Source organism: Chlorocebus sabaeus, chromosome 18, assembly GCF_047675955.1.
Source record: "Chlorocebus sabaeus isolate Y175 chromosome 18, mChlSab1.0.hap1, whole genome shotgun sequence".
NCBI classification, from domain to species: domain Eukaryota; kingdom Metazoa; phylum Chordata; class Mammalia; order Primates; family Cercopithecidae; genus Chlorocebus; species Chlorocebus sabaeus.
Window position 1 is genome coordinate 73,151,671 of NC_132921.1, and position 23,609 is coordinate 73,175,279.

Here is a 23,609-nt window from a genome sequence, read left to right on the forward strand (position 1 = left end):
TCTTAGATACGCAAATCGTCAGCAGCAACAGTTACCTAGCACTCACAATTCTAAAACTCTTTTCACACTTCACACCTCACATACGGTGGGTACTGGCTTAATCCCCTTTAACAGATAAGGACACAGTATCAATGAGATTAAATGGCCAAAGTTGCCCAACTGGTGAGAGGTGGGGACACTTTTGAAGCCTGGTTGCCTGACCTACAATATTAACCACTGAGATGCCTACAGGCTTCTGCAGAGTCGAGCGCAATGCCTGGTGTCACAGGGGGTTCAGTGAATGGACCCTGTGTTAAATGATATCTTCTGGCACTTTGGACGTAGTTTGAATATATCATACATACTTTTCATTTTTAAATGCAAAAGTAAATATCCATGTGTCGCAACACAAAATCATATAAGCACCCACTTAGCGTCTGAAGGGTGGATGCCAGCCCGTTTTCATCCCATGTGGGGTACGAGGAGCCTTCTGCTCACTCTTATGTTTCTGCTTTCTGTCCTGACCTGTTCAACATACACAGGATCACGAATGCCCCTGAAAACCGTCCAGGGACTTAAACAACAAAAAAGCTCGATATTCTTGGTGCCTGGACAACCATGGTGCTTTGTGTTCTCAGGTTTGCGAAGAGACAGATTTTCTTCCCTGACTTATAAGGAAAAGTTTTCACTTTCAGCAGTGCCGTAATTACTTAAATGACAGTGCTCATGCTGGATGCACACCCAAGGCCTAGAAGTGTTGTAGGTTATAAGTAATTCAGTAGCAAAATTAAAACAAAGCTATACAGTAAAGCATCTCAAAAGTATTTGGTTTAAAGTATTGATAGCATGCATCTTACTTCCATAAGGAAAATAAAGGGTAACATCAGTTCGGGATGTAAATGACTGCCTGTTTAGAGAATGGGTGCCAGTCTGTAACAATGTGAGTACATTTATCAGATTCTCTTTCTTACCTAGGGCTGAAGTGAGAGGAAGTACCAAGAATGTGGAAAAGTGAACAAGAGATTCTTGTATAGCTTTCACCTTAAAAATAAAATATTTCTGGCTATAGTCCCAGCACTTCAAGAGGCCAAGGCAGGAGGATAGTTGAGGCCAGGAGTTTAAGACAAGCCTGGGCAACATAGTGAGACCCCATTTCTACAAAAAAATAAAAAACATTAGGCAGGCATGGTGTACAAACACCTGTAGTCCAAGCTACTTGGGAGGCAGAGGTGGGAGGATTGCACCCAGGAGTTTGAGGTTGTAGTGAGCTATGATTGTGCCACTGCACTCCACCATGACCAACAGATTGAGACCTCATCTCTAAAAAATATAAAATAAAATATTTCTATATAAGTTAAGTTGAGGCTCTCCCTTTTCTTGTCACATTGCACTGAGGACTGAAGTAAGTGGGAAATTGTTGATGTTGATTTGCTCTATAATACAAACCACATGTCAGAAACCAAGAACCCTGCTACACACCAGAATATAAAGATGAATAGAAAGCAAATATGCATTTCTGTTTTTTAGTGGCTCCCAGACTAACGTGGCACACAGATACGATGAGGAAAGTGAAAACTACATACATCATAACCATGTGATAGATTGCAAATTAAAGAAGTACAGAAACTAGAAAGATATGAGTATGTTCTGTTCAGGTTTCCCTAAATAACATATTTAATAGCTGTGTAATTACATCAATATCTACTTAAATCAGTATAAATACCAACACCTCAAAAGAAGAGGAAATGACCAATCAAAGCAGTGGCCTGAGGCATCCGACTGGCCTTCCTAGACCTACAGTGGAAGACACTGTGACAGTCAGGCACTGCTTCTGTTGTGAAGTCAAGAGTCTGCGAGAAGGATACTTTACTATTCCACATAATTATGTGCTTTCCTACCATCAAAACTGTGAAACGCGGGTCTCTTTCTTAATTATCGTATTGCTCTTTCCCATATACAGGTATATCTATTCCTAAAAGAAGGAGTAATTTTTTAAATTTCTGTCATCTGTGTGTAGGTGGCAATTGTAGTCAAGTATTTCTTCCAGTTTGGGTTCTTTCCCTGGAATAAGAACGCGGAGGTGAACAAAGATAAACCATACCATCCCCCAAACATCATAGGAGTGGAGAAGAAGGAAGGTTATGTCCTTTATGACCTCATCCAGCTCCTGGCTCTGTTCTTTCATCGATCAATTTTGAAGGTACTGCATGTTAATAATTAATCAGTTCAAGTAGGCCATTGCAGTCCCCGTAATCGTCCTAGGTGACCTGGACATCAGGATTGGTGATGGGGCTGAGGGGCCGGTGGTTGGCATCTACTCATATGGTTTTTTTTGTTTGTTTGTTTGTTTGTTTTTTAAAAGAGAAAAGAAAAAAGTTACATTCATTTAGTGGACATTTTTTCCAACACCGTGATACTCAATAACAGAACTTACAATAAATCTGGGAGAATATTTCCCCATGTTTCCAACCTAGGTTAAATGCATAATCATGAATCCACTTTGTGGAACATTGCTTGAATGATGTGCAGTATTCTAAGGGCAGATACACTAAATTCTGCCTCCCGTTTAAGCCAGAGCATCGGAGAGCCACAATGTGCGTGAATCATATTGTCTCATCTCCATCCCAGCTTCGGCCTCCCTTCTTCTAGCAGAATTGCTTTCATTGGGTAGTTTCTTGTCATGAAACCATTAGCTGTTGGTGAGAGACCACATATTAACTTGCCCGGTGAAACCCAGAGCTGTGCTTTCTCCTCCTTATTGTGGAGGAGGCCACGCATGATCCTGCTGGACGAGGGCCTTTGTACAGCATGGCCCTGCCTCAGCCTCAGGGACTCCTGTCCTTCTGAGCAACTTCGTGTGTTTTTCCTTCTCACATGCTGTGAACTATAAACTGAACCTGTAAATATGCCACTTAATTCTAATAAATAGAAATTATTGCATAGTATACATTTTATGTGTGAATGTACCTCTTGTTACAACCTTACTTTCCTTCTCTCGCCTTAACCTTGTGTCTTATATAAAATATTGTGAATTCCTTTTATCCAGGAGTATCTTTCTTAGTCCCTAGAATCCTTTTTAGAACAAGGCTTGGCATAAGTTAATACATACACGTACATATACATACATGCACACATAGATATGTAACAGTGTGTTTAACTTCTTCTGCCCTAGCTCAGTGAGCTATTTCAAACTCGGTTTCATCTGAGTGTACTCTGGTCAACCTCCTCACTCTAGCTTCCATCACTTTGCAAAGGACCCAAGACCTCTGTTTGGAGGGAGCCTTAGCTGGGTCGTTGGGCTGTGGCAGGTTTTTTAAAGCTAGGTATCTAAGGAGACCAGTTAGCCACCGTTCTTTTGATGGATATGTTAATTACTTGAATTTATTTAGTATACTGACTTTTATTATGAACATATGAATAAATGTATTAACCTTGTTTTTTCAGTCTTAGAAATTCATTTTTTAAATTTCGGTATTTAATACTTGATGGTATAATTTTGACCACTTCAGAATTCTCTTGCAACCTTTGCATTCTTTTATATCATTTAAAATTATTGTAACTCTTTAGGCACTTTTACTGTCTTTTCATCAATGTTTAAATGGCTTAACTGCTGCGATTTTATATTTAAAACATATAAAATCTTGGTGTTTCTTATTGATGTTCTTACTCTTTTTCTGAAAATTTCAAATATATGAATGTATATGAGATTTGAGTAATGGCATTATGTTAAAATTTTAATTAAAGATATAAAAATACTTTTTAGAATGATAAATCTTTTCTTAAGAAGATAAGGTACCCCATAGCTTTTGAAAAAATAAATCTTTCATATAATGTTGCCACGAAAACCAAACAATTAAAACTGCAGAAATTTCAAAAATGCTTGAAACCATCCTATTTAATACAAATTGCTGTATATTTGATAAATAATTAGAAGAATTGGCAAACAAGTAAATATACTACAAGAAAGTTGTGAAATAATCTAAGTATATGAATGTTGGCCAAAGAGGAAACAACTCTTAAAATAATTGGAAAGAAATCCATATAAACTGAAAAATCCCATTATGAAAAGCTAAAATGTTTGTTAGGTTTATAAGAATATATTCATTGAATATGTTTAAGAATAACACATTTACAAATAAATATTTAAGAATCATCTGTCAGGCCGGGCGCGGTGGCTCACACCTGTAATCCCAGCACTTTGGGAGGCCAAGACTGGCAGATCACGAGGTCAGGAGATCGAGACCATCCTGGCTAACACGGTGAAACCCTGTCTCTACTAAAAAATACAAAAAATTAGCTGGGCGTGGTGGCGGCGCCTGTAGTTCCAGCTACTTGGGAGGCTGAGGTGGGAGAATGGCGTGAACCCAGGAGGTGCAGTTTGCAGTGAGCCGAGAACATGCCACTGCACTCCAGCCTGGGCAATGGAGCAAAACTCCATCTCAAAAGAAAAAAAAAAAGAATCATCTGTCAATTGAGTGACTGGTGGATTGATCATTCTCGGAGTTGGTTTTGACCAACTGACTTCTGACAAATTGGCCTGGAGCTCTTGTCCTCCACGTATGAGTCAGAGAGAGGACTAGGCAATGTCTTGGGGAGCAAATGCATGGCCAGACAAAGAGCTCAGGGGAGAGCTCCGCCCGACAGCAGCAAGGTCATCAGGGTGACTTTCCGTCCAATAAGTCAGGTCACTATAATTTCATCCTTAGTCCGTCTGCCAAAAGCTATCTGTCTCCATCTTAATTATCAGCTAAAATCTTATTGTCCACACCCACACATCTCTTCCCTACTGGGACCCTCATAAAGCTCTAGACAAGCTTTCTTTTCTTGTGTATTAGTCCTTTTTCATGCTGCTGATAAAGACATACCTGAGACTGGGCAATTCACAAAAGAAAGAGGTTTAATGGACTTACAGTTCCACATGGCTGGGGAGGCCTCACAATCATGGCGGAAGGCAAGGAGGAGCAAGTCACATCTTACTTGGATTGTGGCGGGCAAAGAGAGGAGTGCTTGTTCGGGGAAACTCCCCTTTTTATAACCATCAGATCTCATGAGACTTATTCACTCCCATGAGAACAGCATGCGAAAGACCTGCCCCCATGATTCAGTTACCTCCCACCGGGTCTCTCCCGCAACATGTGGGAATTCAAGGTGAGATCTGGGGACACAGCCAAACCCTGTCACCTGTTTTTCTAATCTTGAAGGACAGTTTGTTGGATGAGATTTTGTAAGACAGACTACCAAGGGTTCCACCTGAAATAGTAGCCTCATTTGTCCCTGTCCCTGCTTTCTCAGTGCCACGGCTTATGGGATGAAGATGACATGAATGAAAGTGGCATGGACAAGGAGGAATCAGATGATGAGCTCTCCCTCGGTCATGGCAGGAGGGACTCCTCGGATTCTCTCAAGTCCATCAACCTGGCCGCGTCCGTGGAGTCAGTGCATGTGACCTTCCCGGAGCAGCAGACAGCTGTCCGGAGGAAGCGCTCCAGCAGCAACTCCGAGCCATCCCAGAGATCCAGCTTTTCTTCAAACAGATCCCAAAGAGGTACCTGTCAACACAATATATCTAGGCTTCAGTTAGGCCCCAGGTGGCCTCGTTTTTCTCGTGCCTGTGGGTCTGGGGCGACGGAGTGTACTGGGTGCTATCAAGAGACAGACGTTGTTATGTGAAAAGAAAAGGGCTTTGAAATCAGAGAAACTCGAGTTCAAATCCCGCCTCAGCTGTGTAACCCCATTACCCAAAACACCTTATTGTATCTCAGGACAAGGGTTTCAGATAATTGTGAAAAATGGCCGTCACAGTGCCTTGTACCTTATAAACGCCAGGCTCATGATAATTTTTGTTACATGCGAAAAATTTGCAGGGCATGTCCAGAGTGCTGTCAATCACAATGTATTTTTTAAACATATTTAGATGTAATTGATGAGAACTTTTAGCCAAACTACGGTTATTTCCTAGTCTAATAATTAATTTTTTCCTAAACAACAAGTATGATCAGAAAGTAGATATGCCTCACAGCTGGCCCTCTTGGAATCACTAGGCTTTTTTATCTATGGGGCTCCTGTCTGAAGCTTTTGTATTTACGGGGCTCCTGTCTGAAGCTTTCCATGCAGTGGTGTATAGTCATCTTCAGAACCTGATTTTGAGGCAGATACTGGCAGATTATGTCATGTTCATTTTATAATTAGAGAAACTAGGATAGGAAAACAGACATGGGGCATCCTGTCCGGAGCACCTGCATCCTGGTATCCTAGTTAGCACAATAAAAACTATCCTTCCAGTTTATTTACTTCTGAAACAAAGATTGCGTAACAATCCAGGAAAGAGCCACCATGGGGCGTTAAACCCCACAGGCCTACAATGGGAGCAGAGTTGAGAGGACAGATCCCAAAGGGCTCAGTAATTGTTCATAAATGCATCCGTGCATACTCATCCTCCCAAACATGCCGAGCTGTCCCTCCACCGTGTGGGCTCTGAGGGCTGCTTCTGGGATATTTAGGCGAACAAACCCCGGGCTTCGCCATCCATCTTGGATCTCTTTTTATTTCTAGGCAGCACAAGCACCCGAAACAGCAGTCAAAAAGGAAGCAGCGTTTTGAGTATTAAGCAAAAAAGCAAAAGGGAACTTTATATGGAAAAGCTTCAAGAACATTTAATCAAAGCAAAGGCCTTTACCATAAAGAAGTGAGTCCATGAGAACATTCGGCATGTGAGCTTTATTTTTCGGTTTTGGGCTTTATTATTTCCTATAAACCAGGGGCAGAGAGCAGAGACGTAACTTCTCGTGTCACAAATGTTACCTGTATAAGGCAGAATGAAATTACCCCTTTTTGTCTTGTTTTTAAAAATCATTTTTCCGTAAGCGTGATTCATTTTATAGCCATTGCATTTATGCACATGCTTTTTCTATTCAAACAGAGAAAATGGGTCCTTTCAAGGGCTCATGGACTGTACTCTTAGGCATTAGCATGGGGAAGTCCAGCCAGACTGAGAGGACTACAGTGTCAATGCTGGAAGGGCCTTAGAGCTGCGCTCTTACCCTGAGAAGGGGACAGAAGTGCATGGTGGGGAAATGCTTTGTCCCTGGTCATACACCTGTTCCCCAGCAAACGGCACAGGTCCCTCCACCTGCTGGGGATGGAAGTGGTGCATGGGACTGGGACTGCCAGCTGGGAGTGGAGCCCTGAGCAGAGACTCTGAGAGCAGGAGAGCCAGTGGCACCCGAACGTGGCATTGAACTGAAGGCAGGTCCCAGAGCAAAGATAGGGCAAAGGCTAGACAGAGGAGCAAAAGCCAGCAGGACACCGCACTGAGGCACAGAACAAGGCACAGATAAAAGGCCAGGGCAGTATGTGGGAGCCATGATGGACACAGGCCCTAACACAGGAGGAGCAGGGACATCGCACATTCAAACACACACGGACCAAGCACTCCAAGTGTGAGCACCCTCAGGCATTCCCTCCTTTACCTCCCACCTTGGCCCTAGGCATCAGGTCTTCTTATCACTCCAGTTTTACGGATGAGAAAACTAAACACAGAGGTTGCATGGCATGCTCATGGTTCTTGCAGGTAGTGAGCAATTGAATCAGGCTACAAACCCAACACCTCGTTCCCAGGGCATCATACCATTCTATTGTCCTTCAAGCAAGAGGAGAGGGTTGTGGTGCCATCAGCGGAGAGGGCTGCGGTACCTGTCTTGGCAGTAAACGTGTATACACTCTCCGTTAGAACAGGAGCCGTCCACAGCGGGACTATCCTGAGGCAGAGAGAGGAAGGTGGGACCTGACTGGAAAGGAGAATGCGGAGGAATGGCACCATGGCAGTGTCTGGTCATTTCTGCCATCCTGCCCTTCCTGAAACAAGCGGGGTGGGGGTGGGGGTCTCCGTCTTGCAGGACGCTGCAGATCTACGTGCCCATCAGACAGTTCTTTTACAACCTCATCCACCCGGACTACAGCGCCGTGACTGACGTGTACGTGCTCATGTTCCTGGCCGACACCGTGGACTTCATCATCATTGTCTTCGGCTTTTGGGCCTTTGGGGTAGGTTGGGGGAGAGGCCACAGCACCCGCCCTGACCCGCGGCGATGGCGCTCCTTCCCGTGAATTGCCTCTCTTGGGCATGAGCTTGTTGTCTCTTCCCCAGAAACACTCAGCAGCTGCAGACATCACCTCTTCACTGTCGGAGGACCAGGTCCCAGGGCCGTTTTTGGTGATGGTCCTCATTCAGTTTGGAACCATGGTGGTGGACCGAGCCCTCTACCTCAGGAAGACTGTACTGGGAAAGGTCGTCTTCCAGGTCATTCTTGTGTTCGGAATTCACTTCTGGATGTTCTTCATCTTACCCGGTGTGACTGAGAGGTAAGGTCTTCAGAAGCCGCAGGCACCAGCCCACCTCCATGCAACTGTTTCCTGAGGTGATACTCACGTGCATTGCACAGCAGAACTGCCCGCCACAGGCAGAGCCTTGGCACAGCAGCGCTACGGGTAGGAAAAGCTAAAGGTTTGGGTCAACAGTCAATGCAAATCCAAAGTGTGAACTGATTCCTCAAAAATATTTTGATTAGATTTTATCCACATTTGTAGAAATAAGGTTTCTATAAATAAGAAAGGTGACAGCCTTTATGACCAGAGCAAACCTAGGGTCTTTGTGCTGTGTTTCTCTCTACACCTTAGCAGAGGTGGAGGTAAAGTGGAGTGTGGTCTTGGGGGCATTTTTGAGAGGGAGAGAGGGCACAAGACTAAGTCATGCAAGAAATAGATGAACAAATGGAGGCTGCTTAATGGATAGAAGAAGAGATAGAGGGAGCGGGATGGGGAGCAGATGATAGAGTCTCCACATAGGAGACTGGTGGGGTTAACTGCAGCGGGGTTTGAAAGCACCTGGCAGTGTCTCAGCTCATGGTAACAGAAGCAGGCGGACCCATCCTGCTGGACTCTGCTGCTGTTAATACAAATAGTGCTGCTGGTCAGGGCGGCCAGAAGCTGTCAGGAAAGGGCTGGTAAGTTCCTTCAAAGCGGCCACTGTGCTTCCCTCACCTAGAACCCTAAGGAAAGGGTGTTGACCTACAGTTCCCCGGTGTGCCTGGCGTCTCCAAGCTCTGCTCCCTCTGAGCCTCCTTCTCCCCAGCCTCCAACCCAAAGTCTGCTTCCTCCTTACGCTCCAGATCGCTGTTCAGATGACACTTCTCTATAGACCGTCTCCCACCCCACGCCTCCAGGCAAAACAGTGCTTATGACTGTTGGTGCTCATGCGTGAACAAACGATCCGCTCAGGTCGGCAAAGAAAAACACAGTGGAGTTTTGTAAATGGGAAGTGTCTGCTCTGTCAGGCTACGAAAGAAAAGGCTCTGCAGAAGGTGAATGTGGCCCCGTCCATATGATGTAGTAGGAACAGAAATTTTTAATAAGCATATATGATTTTATGTACACAAGCAAACTACAACTCTTCGTCACTGGCCTGGGGAGCCACGTACCTAATCCAGTGAAGCTGCTGTCATCTGCTGTGGCTCTGAAAGTCTCCTCTGGAATTGCGCTCCCAGATTACGACATGCTAGCTTTTTTTTTTTTTTTTTTAATTATTTATTTATTGTTTTTAGGGACAAAATCTCACTCTGTCTCCCAGGCTAGAGGGCAGTGACATGATCATAGCTCATTGCAACCTTGAACTCCTGGACTCAAGCAATCCTCCCACCTCAGCCTCCAGACCAGCTGGGGATACAGGTGCACATCACCACTCCTGACTATTTTTTATTTTCATTTTTTGTAGAGATGAGGTCTCACTATGTTACCCAGGCTGCTTTCAAAGGCCTGGCCTCAAGCAGTCCTCCTGCCTGGGCCTCCCAAAGTGCTAGGATTGGCATGAGCCACTGTGCCCAGTCAATGATGTACTATTTTAAACATCCTCAAGTATCTCTGAAAAGTCTTCATGCTTAACAGTAAATTTGATCTTTTGATCACACCTCCGAGTCATTTGTAGCCAAGTCTTATGAATAACATTATCAAACAGGCAGGCTGATATCATTTGGGAAGTATGAATAGAAAGTAATGAAAAAAATGGATTTTACGTATGTGGCTTATAAATAAACCAGTTCAAGTGTAATTTCTATTAAGAAAATCCAAATTGTTTCTAACAGTAGCCAGAGCCTAATGGCTGCTTTTGTCTGAGTATATAGGTTCTGCCCTTTCGATTTCAGTATAAGAATTATTGCTTTATAATAATAAATGGTGACAATGCAGATATTTTTAAAGGAAAGTAGAATTGGGATACTTTTTCCTGAGTCTACAGTAGAAGTAAATAAATAAAGGATTGTTACCCAGAAGATACACAATAGTCCAATAAGTTCTCCATTCCACACCATATATTGGGAGATTAAATATAGCCTAGGCTGTAATAATAATTCAGATGAAGGCCACTGCTTGTACAAATATTATAATTTTTTATGAGAGTTTTGTGAATACTATTTGTTGGAATTTAAAATAGAATACATGAAATATATTTTTCAGTACAAATATTTGATTATATCTGCCCCTCTTAAATCAGAGAAATAAACCAAATTCAACACCTGAAGTATCTGAATGATGAACTTAAATACTTTTTCTGATGTTTAACAACATCATGTCGGCTTTCTTCACCAACCCTCACAGAAACTGTTAATTTCAGAGAAGAAAGACATCTTAAAACGCTTTCCAAGCCTATTATCTAATTTTGCAGATTAAGATAGATACACCCCAGAAAGAAAAGTGATCTCCCCAAAGTCATTCAACCAGTGAATGGTGATACTAGATCCTAATCCCAGGCCAGCAAAATAAGTAAAAATAAAAGACATCCAGATTGGGTTGGGCACGGTGACTCAAGCCTGTAATCCCAGCATTTGGGAGGCTGGGCCAGGAGGATCACAAGGTCAGGAGTTAGAGACCAAACCAGCCTGGCCAATATGGTGAAACCCCGTCTCTACAAAAAAAGAAAAAAAAAAGCCATATGTGGTGTTGCGCACCTATAGTCCCAGCTACCCAGCTACTCAGGAGGCTGAGGCAGGAGAATCACTTGAACCCTGGAGGCAGAAGTTGCAGTGAGCTGAGATCGCGCCGCTGCACTCCAGCCTGGGCGACAGAGTGAGACTCAGTCACACACACACACACACACACACACACACACACACAAAATCCAGATTGGAAAGTGAGAAGTAAAATCATGCAGCAGATATGACAGTCTATATAGAAAATCCAGTGGAATCTACAATAAGGCTGTCAGAAGTTATAAATGAACTTTGGAAGGTTGCAGATACAAAACAAACATACAAAACTCAATTGTATTTTTATATGCAAGCAATAAATGCTCAATAATTTGAATTTTTAAGAATATCATTTACAATACCACTGAAAATATGAAAAACTATCGTATTTAGCGATAAATATGATAAAACGTATAAGATTTTTACAATGAAAATATAAAAGGCATGGCTGAGAGAAATTAAGGCCTAAATAAATCAAGAAGACTTAAGTTCATGCATCAAAATACTTGTGAATGTCTCATGAATTTTGGGAGATGCAATTTCTCCCCAAATTGATCTATAGATTGACCGCAGTGCACATCAAAATTCCAGCAAGATTTTTTGGTAGAATTTGGTAAGCTGATAAAAATTCATATGGAATTGCAGAAGATCTCGAAGAACTGAAATAACTTTGAAAAAGAACAGTATTGGAGCACTTATTCTTCCTGACCTCAAGCATTATTATAAAGCTGTGATGATCAAGCAGTGAGATGTAGCCTCAAGATTCAGACGAACAGAACAGTGGAACGGAACAGAGTCCAGAAATAGTGGACCCACAGTCCCAATTCAGCTGATGTAGGGAAGGTGCAGAGGCCATCCAGTGAAGATAGAACAGTCTTTTCAACAAATGCAAATGGTGCTGGAACCATTAGGTATCTCCATGGAGGTGTGGGCAAGAGAGAGAGAGAGAAAGAGAAGGAAAGAAGGAAGGAAGGGAGGGAGGGAGGGAGGGAGGGAGGGAGAGAGGGGAAGGAAGGAAGGAAAGGAAGGAAGGAAGGAAAGGAAGGAAGGAAGGAAGGAAAAAGGAAGGGAGGGAGAGAGGGATGGAGGGAGAGAGGGAGGAGGGGACAAATCCAAAATATGGCACAAAGAGAAATATGCTGCTTGTATCAAAACCTTCAAGTACGGATCTTAACTTTAAGGACAGAGAAGATTATACCAAACTCTCACCAAGTCAAAAGTTTTCTTTTTATTTCCTTTTAAAATTTGTACTGACCATATTTAAGACATTTGGAGAATGCTGCATTTATTCGAAGTTTAAAGTGGTCCTATAGCTCATCATTCTTTGAAATTATATTCTAAATTGTTTTTCTAGTGTGAAATTTAATTCTACTAATTTTTTTTCAAGCTTGTGCTGGCAGTCCTGAACTGTACAATACTATGTCTCTTCACTATTCACCTGGAGAAAAGACTACCATCTGTATTGTTGATGAAATCTTTAAAAATAAATAAAGGTTAGGTCATGGAGTTATAGATTTGCAGAACTAGGAAGAATTGTCAAATGAAGACACTGATGTCTTGAGAAATGATGGCTTGGAAAACAAGCCCCATAACATACAGACAGAACTGGAACCAAATCCAGGTGTTTCCAGAGTTTTTAATCCATTACCTATTTTTATAATGTGTAATAAAAAGAAATTGAGAGTCCACCTATCAGAATTCTTTCTCCTACATACTCCAAATTATGGATCCTCTCTCTCTCTCTCTTTCTCTCTCTCTCTATATATATATGTGTATGTATGTGTGTATGTTTATATATATTTTTAATATATCTCATATATAATGTATATAGATTTTTTCTTTCAGGAGCCTAATTTGGACTATGGTAGCCACGTCATCTACATAGTGAGAAAATTTTTGTCAGTAAATTCGCTTAATAATTTATTTTAATTATGGCCTAAACAACAGTATAAGACAGATTGAAGGCACCATTCACAGGAAATCGCTTTAATTATTGAATGTTTTAATCCCACCTTTTGCCTTTGAAGTGATCCACTATGTGTAGACAGTTTATTAGAATTGAGTCTGAGCGACGAAGGGGAAGTTCTGTTGGCCTGTTGTTGTTGTTTGAATTCAACACTGCCATCGTTTTGTTTCAGACGAGTATTTCATTTTCATTTCAGACGAGTATTTCAGACGAGTATTTTCATTTCTTCACTTTCTGTACTTCTACATTTTAGGAAATTCAGCCAGAACCTGGTTGCCCAGCTTTGGTACTTCGTGAAGTGCGTTTACTTTGGGTTGTCCGCTTACCAGATCCGTTGCGGCTACCCAACGCGAGTCCTGGGGAACTTCCTCACCAAGAGCTACAATTACGTCAACCTCTTCTTATTCCAAGGGTAGGGACGCTCTGCATTGTCACAGTCACTGATGGGGGAAGAACAGCCATGGAAAGCCCTCCCACCTGGGAGGGAAGGGGGAGAGGACGAATTCAGCAGTGGGAATCATTGTGGAACTCTTACAGTGCTGGCAAAGGAACATGGATGCCTCTTGAAACCCCTTTCTGTGTTTAATTGCCACAAGCCTGTCCGGCTGCTGTTCTACATTTATCCACATGGGTTAGGATCCTGCATAATTACTGTGATAATATTTGAGAATGAAAACTAGAGATACATGATCTGTAAGTATTTATATGTTTCTGGGCACAACAGAACACAGTATTTGGAGCCTGGACTATTCCAAATACCTTGGGAATTCCAAATTATCCTTAGAATTTTTTGTATGCAGTAAGTTCCTCCATTGAAGAGGGGCATTCTTTCTGGCAAACACCAACCTGAATGCCATGACCTGTGTGCTCATGTAGTAAGTTAACTACTCAAAGCACATGTGCTGTCTTATGTGACAAGTTCAGCGGTAGCATCTCCCCTCTGTTCTCTCGCAAATTAAACCACGGCATAAAAAGTGAGACAGTCCGTGGCACCGCTGGCTTCTCCTCAGCCCCAGACAGAAGAGGTGTTGAGTGCCCTCAGATGCTGTGAGGTGCCGAAGGGTCGTGTTTCATACAGTGCTAGCCTGTGACTGGGCCTGATGTTTCTTCCGGGATTGGGTTTATATTCACGTGACAGGGCTGAGGCAGCCTAGGGGAGAATTGCTGAGGGGCGATCCACACTGCTGTGAGGGCCCTGGGAGAGCCCAGGTTCTCCAGGCTGGGAGACACTCTGTGTCAGTCAAGAGACAAGGAAAATTCTTCAGAGCCTGGAGGAGCCCAGGCCAATCCCTTCTGAACACAGCTGAACCACAGAGGCTTGGTACTCCAGCAAGTCCTGCAGCTGAGGGGCCTCACACCCTGGCTCCCCACAACCTCTCCTCCTCCCTCTGCCTTCATCCGTTTGCCCTCATCTTTAACCTACCAGGTGCACCACCCCTGCTTCACTCATCCAGCAGTAGAGCCACAGTCATTCAGCACCCTATGGCCAAGAGTCTCGTAACATGAACAAATAAATATGAAAGAAGCTGAGTCACCTTCACACTTATTTAAAAGTGAGATCCCAGTTGGTTATAATAATCAGAGAAAGGGAAAAGAATGAAAAAATACAAATCCATAGATTCCACTTACAATGAAAAGCAGTTGTGTTCCAAGTTGGGTTTTACTGGAAGGGTCACCAAGAGAATTTTTTCTGAGTCATGAGGTTAAAGCAGTAAGGAACTGCTTGAGCTCCCGGGTGAGCAGGATGGTGGGGGCCACCTACGAATGTCTCTCTGACGAGATGTGTTTCCTGCCAGCTTTCGCCTCGTGCCCTTTTTGACTGAGCTGAGGGCAGTGATGGACTGGGTGTGGACAGACACGACCTTGAGCCTGTCCAGCTGGATCTGTGTGGAGGACATCTATGCCCACATATTCATCCTGAAGTGTTGGCGGGAGTCGGAGAAGGTAAGAAACCAGGAGGTGTGCCTTATTCCTGTCTACTTCTCTTAGATACAGGCTGGTTTTAAGATGAATGTGAGCTTCTGCTCACAATGAAGGCATGAGGCAAAACTATCTCAACCTATAAATGTCCCAGTGATTTCCAACCAACTAGAGTTACTTACTGCCGCCATAGCCATCAACAGCATCCAGATGTTTCCTTCTTTTGGAGACATCATATTGTAGTTATTTGTTAAAAATGGTATATTGCTTGATATATCCCAAAAACTCTTAAATGGCTCCTTTGGGAGCAGAAAAGAATGTGATGTAGAGAAAAGTGGGGCTGGTGGTGGTTTGGACCCATGCTTACTTCTGACTCACTTTTTGAAGAGGGATGGACAATTTAACCTCTTTGTACAAAGAAAATTGAAGTGCAAATATCTGCTTATTCTGCTAGGTTGAATATTAAGGTTTAAATATGTCTAGATTACTATTATTTATTGCACTTCTCAGAAGTTTAATATGTGAAAGAAGAGTCAGTTGCATAAGAGCAATAGAAATACCCAACAAACATTAGCTGGGGTGGCATGAAATGTCTTTCTCTCTCATCTCAAAATACCCTCCTCGAAAAAGGCTCCTCTGTGTGATTCCTGGTGTGTTCTGCAGCTTTCCCTGGGAATTTCAGCGTTATAGTGATGGGGCCTGTTGTACTGTGGTCTCTGTGTTTATGGGTTGTAAAAGCCACTGTAGTCATGTCCTGTACTGACTCCCAGGCCTCTCTCCTGGTTTGTAATCTGCAGCTAGTGCCTGTGGGTAAATGGTAGATTATTTTTCCTTATCTTAATCTGCTGAAACGAATGGAACCCTCCTGAAGATAAATCACACTGCCACGTCCGGGAGTGGGGTTGACCCCATGTTCTGCATGTAGCTTGGCCTGAGGGGTAACGCTGAAAGGACAGAGGTCATGGAGCAGCAACACTGAAGTAAGAACACACATGTAGAACAGGAACAGCTTCAATGCCAGACAGCACAGCTCCAACTTCCCCTTGTCCACAGTCTCTAAGCAGGGGGCTTAGTGGGTCCTTCATGAATCTCTGTTAAAGCAAACAGAAGCGCCCCCAGCCTTACCGGTGCACAGGCTCCTGTAGGAGAGTGAGCCCCTGCAGCACGCACTTGCCCCTCCCCATTCCCTGAAGCCAGCGCCCAGAGGGGGCTTTTCTCATCATACAAATCTTTTTTTTTTTTTTTTTTTTTTTTTTTTTTTTTTTTGAGACAGAGTCTTGCTCTGTCACCCAGGCTGAAGCGCAGTGGCGCCATCTCAGCTCACTGCAAGCTCCGCCTCCCGGATTCACACCATTCTCCTGTCTCAGCCTCCTGAGTAGCTGGGACTTCAGGCACCCGCCACCACTCCCAGCTAGTTTTTTGTGTTTTTAGTAGAGACAGGGTTTCACCATGTTAGCCAGGATGGTCTCGATCTCCTGACCTCGTGATCCGCCCGCCTCAGCCTCCCAAAGTGCTGGGATTACAGGCATGAGCCACTGTGCCTGTCCCATACAAATCTTACTTTAGGACTTGAACAACATTGTCTTTAAGAACATGTATCATTAATTAAATTAAAAATCGTGTTTTTCCACCCTCCAAGGGCAGGGAAAGGTCAATTGAAAGGCACAGATTTTAAATATTCAGGAATTGAAAGTAAAGTATCTTTCTCTCGCATAATCCCTTAAAACCAGAAGGTTCATTCGGCCGGATACTTGATCCCTTGGTCCATAAGTTCATCACCAGCAACACCCACCCACAGTCTTGAAGGGAGAAGGCCGCTCAAGTCCTGTTGGCCCCTGTGGAACCACCAGGGGGTGCTGGAGCGACCTCAGGACAGCTTCACATCACTACCTAACTTCGTTTCAAGATTGGGACAAGGTTGTTATCCCCATTTCAGAGCAAACAGAGAAGATTCAGGGCCAAATCCATGTTCCCAGCACCGCAATAAGAGCACTCGCCATCCCCTAATCCCGCTGCCTGCGGGAAAGCACCCGAGCCTGAGCCTTGTCTGAACTCTCTGTTGCAGAGATACCCTCAGCCGCGGGGCCAGAAGAAGAAGAAAGTGGTGAAGTATGGCATGGGAGGAATGATCATCGTCCTGCTCATCTGCATCGTCTGGTTTCCTCTTCTCTTCATGTCTTTGATCAAATCTGTGGCTGGGGTCATCAACCAGCCCCTGGACGTCTCCGTCACAATTACCCTGGGAGGGTATCAGGTGATCTCTGTGCACACCCCGCCTACCAGAGCCTTGCCCCACGCCACACTCCTTTATGATAGATGCCTGTAGGGTATTTAGTTATGAGCTGCCGACCCCGCTGTCCTATCTGTATTCTGACTGCTCAGCAAACACGTGATGTGTGAAATGAGGTGCCGAAGACATTGAGAGACTAGTTCCCCTCTGGTCTTGAGCACGGGAATAATCCCTCCAAAAAGAGATCTCGGATGCCATTTGTCATGGGATAAACATATCCTACATAAATAGGCTAATATCCTACATAAATGTTTTTCTTTTGACTCAGGATGGAGAGAAGAGCTGGGGAATATTGACAACACTGTTCTCTTTGTTTTCCAGCCTATTTTCACAATGAGTGCCCAACAAAGCCAGTTGAAAGTTATGGACCAGCAGAACTTTAATAAATTTATACAAGCTTTTTCTAGGGACACTGTAAGTAAATCCCTATAGTAGATTTCTATGAAGACCTCTCATCTAGGGGAGCTCACTCGTTGTCATTTAATGCTTTTCCATGCCTGAGGTGGTGGGAAGAAGGACTTTTCAGGGTTGATCAGTTACATACAGCATATTCACTTTGATAATCTAAGAAGTTATGTCTATGTCATGAGTGGTAATAAACATTTAAATATTGATCTATTTTAAAAATTGTTCAACTTTTTAAACTGTGGTATATATTCATCTCTTGACTAGTAGGCCTACTCTGGGAATCTGTCCTAAGAAGTAATGCAAAATATGAGAAAGCTCTATCTAGGCACTGGCTTATGAGTGCATTCTCTGTATTAGCAGAACTGGAGGCAATTTGCGGCTCAGCAAACGAGCTGGTTGAGGAAATTAAGGCAGATGTATTAAATGAATTCGATTAGCACTGCATACCCTAGAGTGGTCATAATGGGAGAAAGAGCTTCTACTTTCCATTTTATTTACGTGCCGTGTTGTCCAAAGATTTTCTAAGCAACTTATTTTGTAATTAAAAAATTCATTACAGAGACTATAAATGACATGACAATTTCTCAAGCTAAAACATAAATTTTAAAAAGGCTATTATTTTTTAAATTACAAAAAATAAGAAATACATCCCCTAAAACTTAAAACAATGATGATGTTCTGGTAGCAGGATGGTGGCTGATGTTATTCTCTTGTCTATATTCCACACTTTTAATAATATAACATAATCCTCATCATTAAAATTTGTCTTACAAATAGTTTTTTTATTGAAGAGAGTGAATAGGAAGGAGATGCTTCTCTCGTCTGTAAATTGTCACCTATAATGCACACGGTCAACACTAATCTGGAACAATGAGCAGTTCTTCAGAGAGGGTTGGGATGTCCTGAGCAGATTAAGTTTGGTCTCTCTCGTGAGAGGGACATTCCCCGATAGGTGATAAATTTCCTTTTTAGTGGAAAGGAAAAATGACACTAAATTATCTGTTTTTCCTTTATCGTTTAACTGGAATGATTCCACAGCTGTATTGATGGTAGCAACCGCTGGGATTGGGTAATGTAACTGGAAACTGCCCATACCTGTGGGTAAGGAAGCCAAATTAGTGCGATGGAACACTCAAGACCATCCATTATAAAAATATTCCCTTCAAAGGGAGAAACCTTTTCCATACTGCCGGTTAAAAGGAAGAGTAACTGCTTTCTTTATACAGCATGATGCATATAATCTATTTATGCATGTGCATTTGTGCACATACAGGGTGCTATGCAATTTCTGGAAAATTATGAAAAAGAAGACATAACAGTAGCAGAACTGGAAGGAAACTCAAATTCTTTGTGGACCATCAGCCCACCCAGTAAGCAGAAAATGATACACGAACTCCTGGACCCCAATAGTAGCTTCTCTGTTGTTTTTTCATGGAGTATTCAGAGGTAGTTACTGTATTTCCATGCATAATTTATCCCTTCCCCCAGTCTAAACATGGAGTTGGGGGATGGAGGGTGTGGTGGGATGGAAGAATGGAAACTTTAGATTAATGTGGATCTTACTTTGTCATTACAGCCTTGGGAACTTACCTTCAATGCCAAAGCTAACATTTTTGTTTATTAAATAATGACTTGCCTAGGAATCACTAACCAGACTAAGAACTTCTTAGTTTTCCTTTTTTGTTGTTTTTAGCTAACTTTAGCTTTTGGTTTTGGGGTTTGTTGTTGTTGTTGTTTATTTTTGCATTTGAAAATCCATTGTATTTTATTACCTTAATGTACAATTGGTGAAACGACACTTAAATTTCAAATGTTTCTTACTATAATGCAAAAGAGTATTACTCTGAACACCTCCCTCGTGCATCACTTACATCACTATTATAAATCTACCACAGGGAGCCTCTCCACTTAGATTTTCCTCATGCATCTTACATTTCACTGTCTATAATCTTCCGTGGAAAAGGAAGTGAACGATGCCCACTGGAGACGGAAAGCCTAGCTCTGATGCAGCGAGAACTGACCACGTGCTTTCACATAAACACTAAGAAATGAAGGCAGAGCATCAAGTGATTTGAAAGTTGATTTAAATTAATATGTGGTTTTTAGAAAATCTAAACTTTTTTCAATGCAAAAAAAAATTTGAATGTAACTATAAATCTCCAAAAAATCAATATCCTGCTCCTTTTAAACTGAAATCCAAATAAATTTCATATTTTAATGTTGGATTATTCTAGATAATAACTTCAGTTTTTAAAGAGAGGCTGGCAGTAAGTTCTGTGAGCAAGAAAGAGGTAGAGAGAAGAGAGGCAAGGTGATGATTTACAAAATGAAACAGTCTGGGTGAATTTTACAACTTCCACAAAAGGCTGAAGTTTGGTCTTAATGATAAAGAAATTTCAGGCCGATTGCGGTGGCTCAACCTGTAATCCTGGCATTTTGGGAGACCGAGGTCGGCAGATCACTTGAGGCCAGGAGTTTGAGACCAGCCTGGCCAACATGGCGAAACTCCGTCTTTACTAAAAATACAAAAATTAGCCAGAAGGTAGTAGCACACACCTATAATCCCAGCTACTCAGGAGGCTGAGGCAGGAGAATTGCTTGAACCAGGAAGGCAAAGGTTGCAGTGAGCTGAGATCATGCCACTGCACTCCAACCTGAGTGACAGAGCAAGATTTTGTCTCAAAAAAAAAAGAAAAGAAAAGAAAGAAAGAAAAAGAAATTGCAGCCTCTGGAGGCCCAGATTATCACCTGCATTCCACCGATACTGGGGAAGCCCTGCCTGACCCGCTTCCCAAGTGTGAGATGCGAGGGCAGCTCGGCTGTCTCCGAAGGGAGAGACTTCCTGAGAGTCGTCTCTGGCCAGCCCGAGCCAGTGGCCAGCACGTGACCCCTGCTTTGTTTTTCCTTGTGTTGGTAGAAAGCGCATATCTTAGCAGAAGTTCTCACATCCAAATACTGCATCCAAAGCCCAATAGTTTAGTGATGCAGTTTTGGGAACCTCAACATAATACACCAGTTGATTAACTTAGGTCTTTCATCACAGTTTTGAGATTTAGAACCCTAAGCAAGCTTATTTGGGCAGGCCAGTAGTAGGTTCATTTGGGTCCATGAGGCCGACTTGTTAGAATTAAGAAAGAAGCATGACAGTTACAGAAAAATGCCTTCTAGCATCTAAAATTTACAAGGAAATAGTTTTAAAAAATTCAAAGTGGGGCTGTTCAGAATGTAAAGAACTCTGTCAATCCCATTTTCTGCTTTTCAGTGTCCCAAATTCATGTCCAACTCTGTATAAATTACCAAAAATTTACTTTCTAGCCTTTTCTTTAAAGAGCTACCAAAAAAAATAGAAACCAACAGAACAATTAAAATTCAATTTCTGACTGAATATTCTTCTTAACACATAGAGTCTGTTTATCATCATGGAGACTAACATCATTGGGTTGATAAAAGAATATTTTAGAAACTCATATTAAAACATCAAGATGGGTTCTCTTGATCAGCAGGTTCCTCCTCTTTCTCACCTTCGACTCTGTTTTAAAAGTGTTCGTGGCCTCCTTGGGCTCTATTAACTCAATTGTCTAAGAAGCTGAGCATTGAGGTGAAGTGGACTGAAAGGGTCGGGATTGACAATTGTGGACCCAATGAAAGTATGGTGACATTAATCAAATTAAGAGTTAAATATGTTGTAAATCTCTTTTCCAGACTTCTGAATGATCATTGACGTTAAGCTTTTTTTTTCTTCGCAGAAACTTAAGTCTGGGTGCAAAATCGGAAATAGCAACAGATAAGCTTTCTTTTCCTCTTAAAAATATTACTCGAAAGAATATCGCTAAAATGATAGCAGGCAACAGCACAGAAAGTTCAAAAACACCAGTGTAAGTTTATTTTTCTTACTAATAGAGCTTTGTTAGGTATATGCAGCTGGTCCAAAATGTCCATCTACAGATTCATGTGTATGAGGAATGCAACTTCATTCTTTGGTAACACAAAGTTAATTTCTATTTGGAGGCCCCATTTTGCAAGATTAAAGAAACAATCTTAGTTGTGGAGTTTTCTGTCCACTGTCCCCAGGGTTATGTCTATGTTCTGAATGAGGGTTTGGGCCAGGCATGGTGGCTTATGCCTATAATCCCGCATTTTGGGAGGCTGAGACAGGTGGATGCCCTGAGGTCAGGAGTTCAAGACCAGCCTGACCAACATGGTGAAACCCTGTCTCTACTGAAAATACAAAGATTAGCTAAGCGTGGTGGTGCACACCTATGATCCCAACTACTCGGGAGGCTGAGGCATGAGAATCGCATGAACCCTTGAGGCAGAAGTTGTAGTGAGCCAAGATCGTACCACTGCACTCCAGCCTGGGCAACAGAGCGAGACTCCATCTCAAAAATAAATAAACAAATAAATAATAAAAAACAAATGAATGAGGGTTTGTATGGTGCCAGGCTCCAGGAAGCTCATCAGTGCATGGAAAGTGCTGGCCTGCTGGGCTTCCATTGAGAGACACATTCTTCTTCCAGGCCTGTCTTCAGTCTGCAGAGTAGCTATCTCCCTCAGCTATTGGGACTCATTCTGGGGCACACTAGAAATCATCATGCTGATTCTCATGCAATTTGGAGGTGTGGGAGCTCCGGCAGGTCCACCTGGGTTCACCTGACCCAATATAATATGTGCCCAGTGGTACCTCATTCGCCCCTGGGGGTACTGGGCTCTTGGTGCCTCTAAGGGCCCTATTCAGGAATGCGACATGGGACTGCACTAAAATGACCCAAGCCTCTTGTCATTCGTGTCTGCCACCTGATCGTGGGCACCCACTTCACTTGTTCACCCTCAGTGGAAGGAGGTGGGCTCAAGGTTCCTTCTTAGGGAGCCACTAGTGTCAAGCACATTCTCCTCCCACTCTCTGTCCAGGGCCCAAAAAGTATTGATCTCATCTCTGGATGACAAACCTTGCTCTTATCTGACCATAATCACCAAAAGCCAGGCAAAGACCCTGTGAGACCCTTTTCTACTATTATTCCTGCCCCTGGGTCTCTGAATGAGGGTGGAGCATACAGGGTTAAGGAGTACAAAGGGTAAAAGGAAATTTGGGGAAAAAATATTATATATCTCAGAATATTATCCTGCCACTTAAGTACTCCACTTCCAACAGATGCAAGCCGAGATGTTTAGATTCTAATACATGAACTAGCAAGAAAAAAATGATATGGATCTAAAACTGCTAAACATAATAGTTCAGGCATCCACCAGTGATGCCCCCAGTTTTGTCTTCCAGACTGCCCTGGCCCCATTGTAATGTGTGGAATATACAGATCACCAGGGTGCAGGCCTTAGAAGTATTCCCAGACTGAGATATGTTTTGCCACTCACTAAAGTTGAAGGGCCCTTGGAGATTGTCAGATCCTTTCCCATCACTTCCCAGATGAGAAGGCGTGTCTACTCAAGAATGTATTCAAGGCACTGGGTTTGTGGGAGGCAGAGGTCACTCGAGGTCCAGGCCACCATCTCTCTTCACCTCTCACTCCCCTCTAGATCAGTTCATGTAGTCTACTTGTGTATTAGTCCATTCTCATACTGCTAATAAAGACTTACCTGAGATTGGGTAATTTATAAAGGAAAGAGGTTGAATTGACTCACAGTTCCACGTGGCTGGGGAGGCCACACAATCATGGTGGAAGGCAAAGGAGGAGCAAAGGCACATCTTACATGGCGGTGGGCAAGGGAGCGTGTGCAGGGGAACTGACCTTTATAAAACCATCAGATTTCATGAGACTTATTCACTATCATGAGAACAGCATGATGATGGAGGAAAACCTGCCCCCATCATCCAGTTATCTCCCACCCGTCCCTGCCATGACACGTGGGGACTATGGGAGCTACAGTTCAAGATGATATTTGGGTGGGGACACAGTCAAACCATATCAGCCTGATTATAGATATGTTTGAAAATCTAAAAATTAAAATTTGAAGTGTGCTCAATGGTATGGATAAGAATTAGAGGATCCTAGTAAGAAAGAGTGCCCCTTAGCTTCAG

General features: G+C 42.8%; 1 protein-coding gene across 5 annotated transcripts in view; it reads left to right on the forward strand.

The window, feature by feature from the left end:
- Window positions 1–23,609, forward strand: part of PIEZO2 (piezo type mechanosensitive ion channel component 2) — a 468,788-nt gene that overhangs the window by 439,864 nt on the left and 5,315 nt on the right. For 4 of the 5 annotated variants that reach the window (XM_007974699.3, XM_073006482.1, XM_007974697.3 and 1 more), the window contains 11 exons: window positions 1,997–2,179; window positions 5,272–5,524; window positions 6,532–6,664; window positions 7,875–8,022; window positions 8,126–8,340; window positions 13,214–13,372; window positions 14,757–14,904; window positions 16,946–17,134; window positions 17,492–17,584; window positions 18,852–19,024; window positions 21,325–21,453. In XM_007974699.3, coding sequence (XP_007972890.3) covers window positions 1,997–2,179; window positions 5,272–5,524; window positions 6,532–6,664; window positions 7,875–8,022; window positions 8,126–8,340; window positions 13,214–13,372; window positions 14,757–14,904; window positions 16,946–17,134; window positions 17,492–17,584; window positions 18,852–19,024; window positions 21,325–21,453 — 1,823 coding nt within the window. Of the gene's footprint in view, window positions 1–1,996; window positions 2,180–5,271; window positions 5,525–6,531; window positions 6,665–7,874; window positions 8,023–8,125; window positions 8,341–13,213; window positions 13,373–14,756; window positions 14,905–16,945; window positions 17,135–17,491; window positions 17,585–18,851; window positions 19,025–21,324; window positions 21,454–23,609 lie in introns of those variants that run through there. The other variant, XM_073006481.1, reaches the window with a different exon arrangement.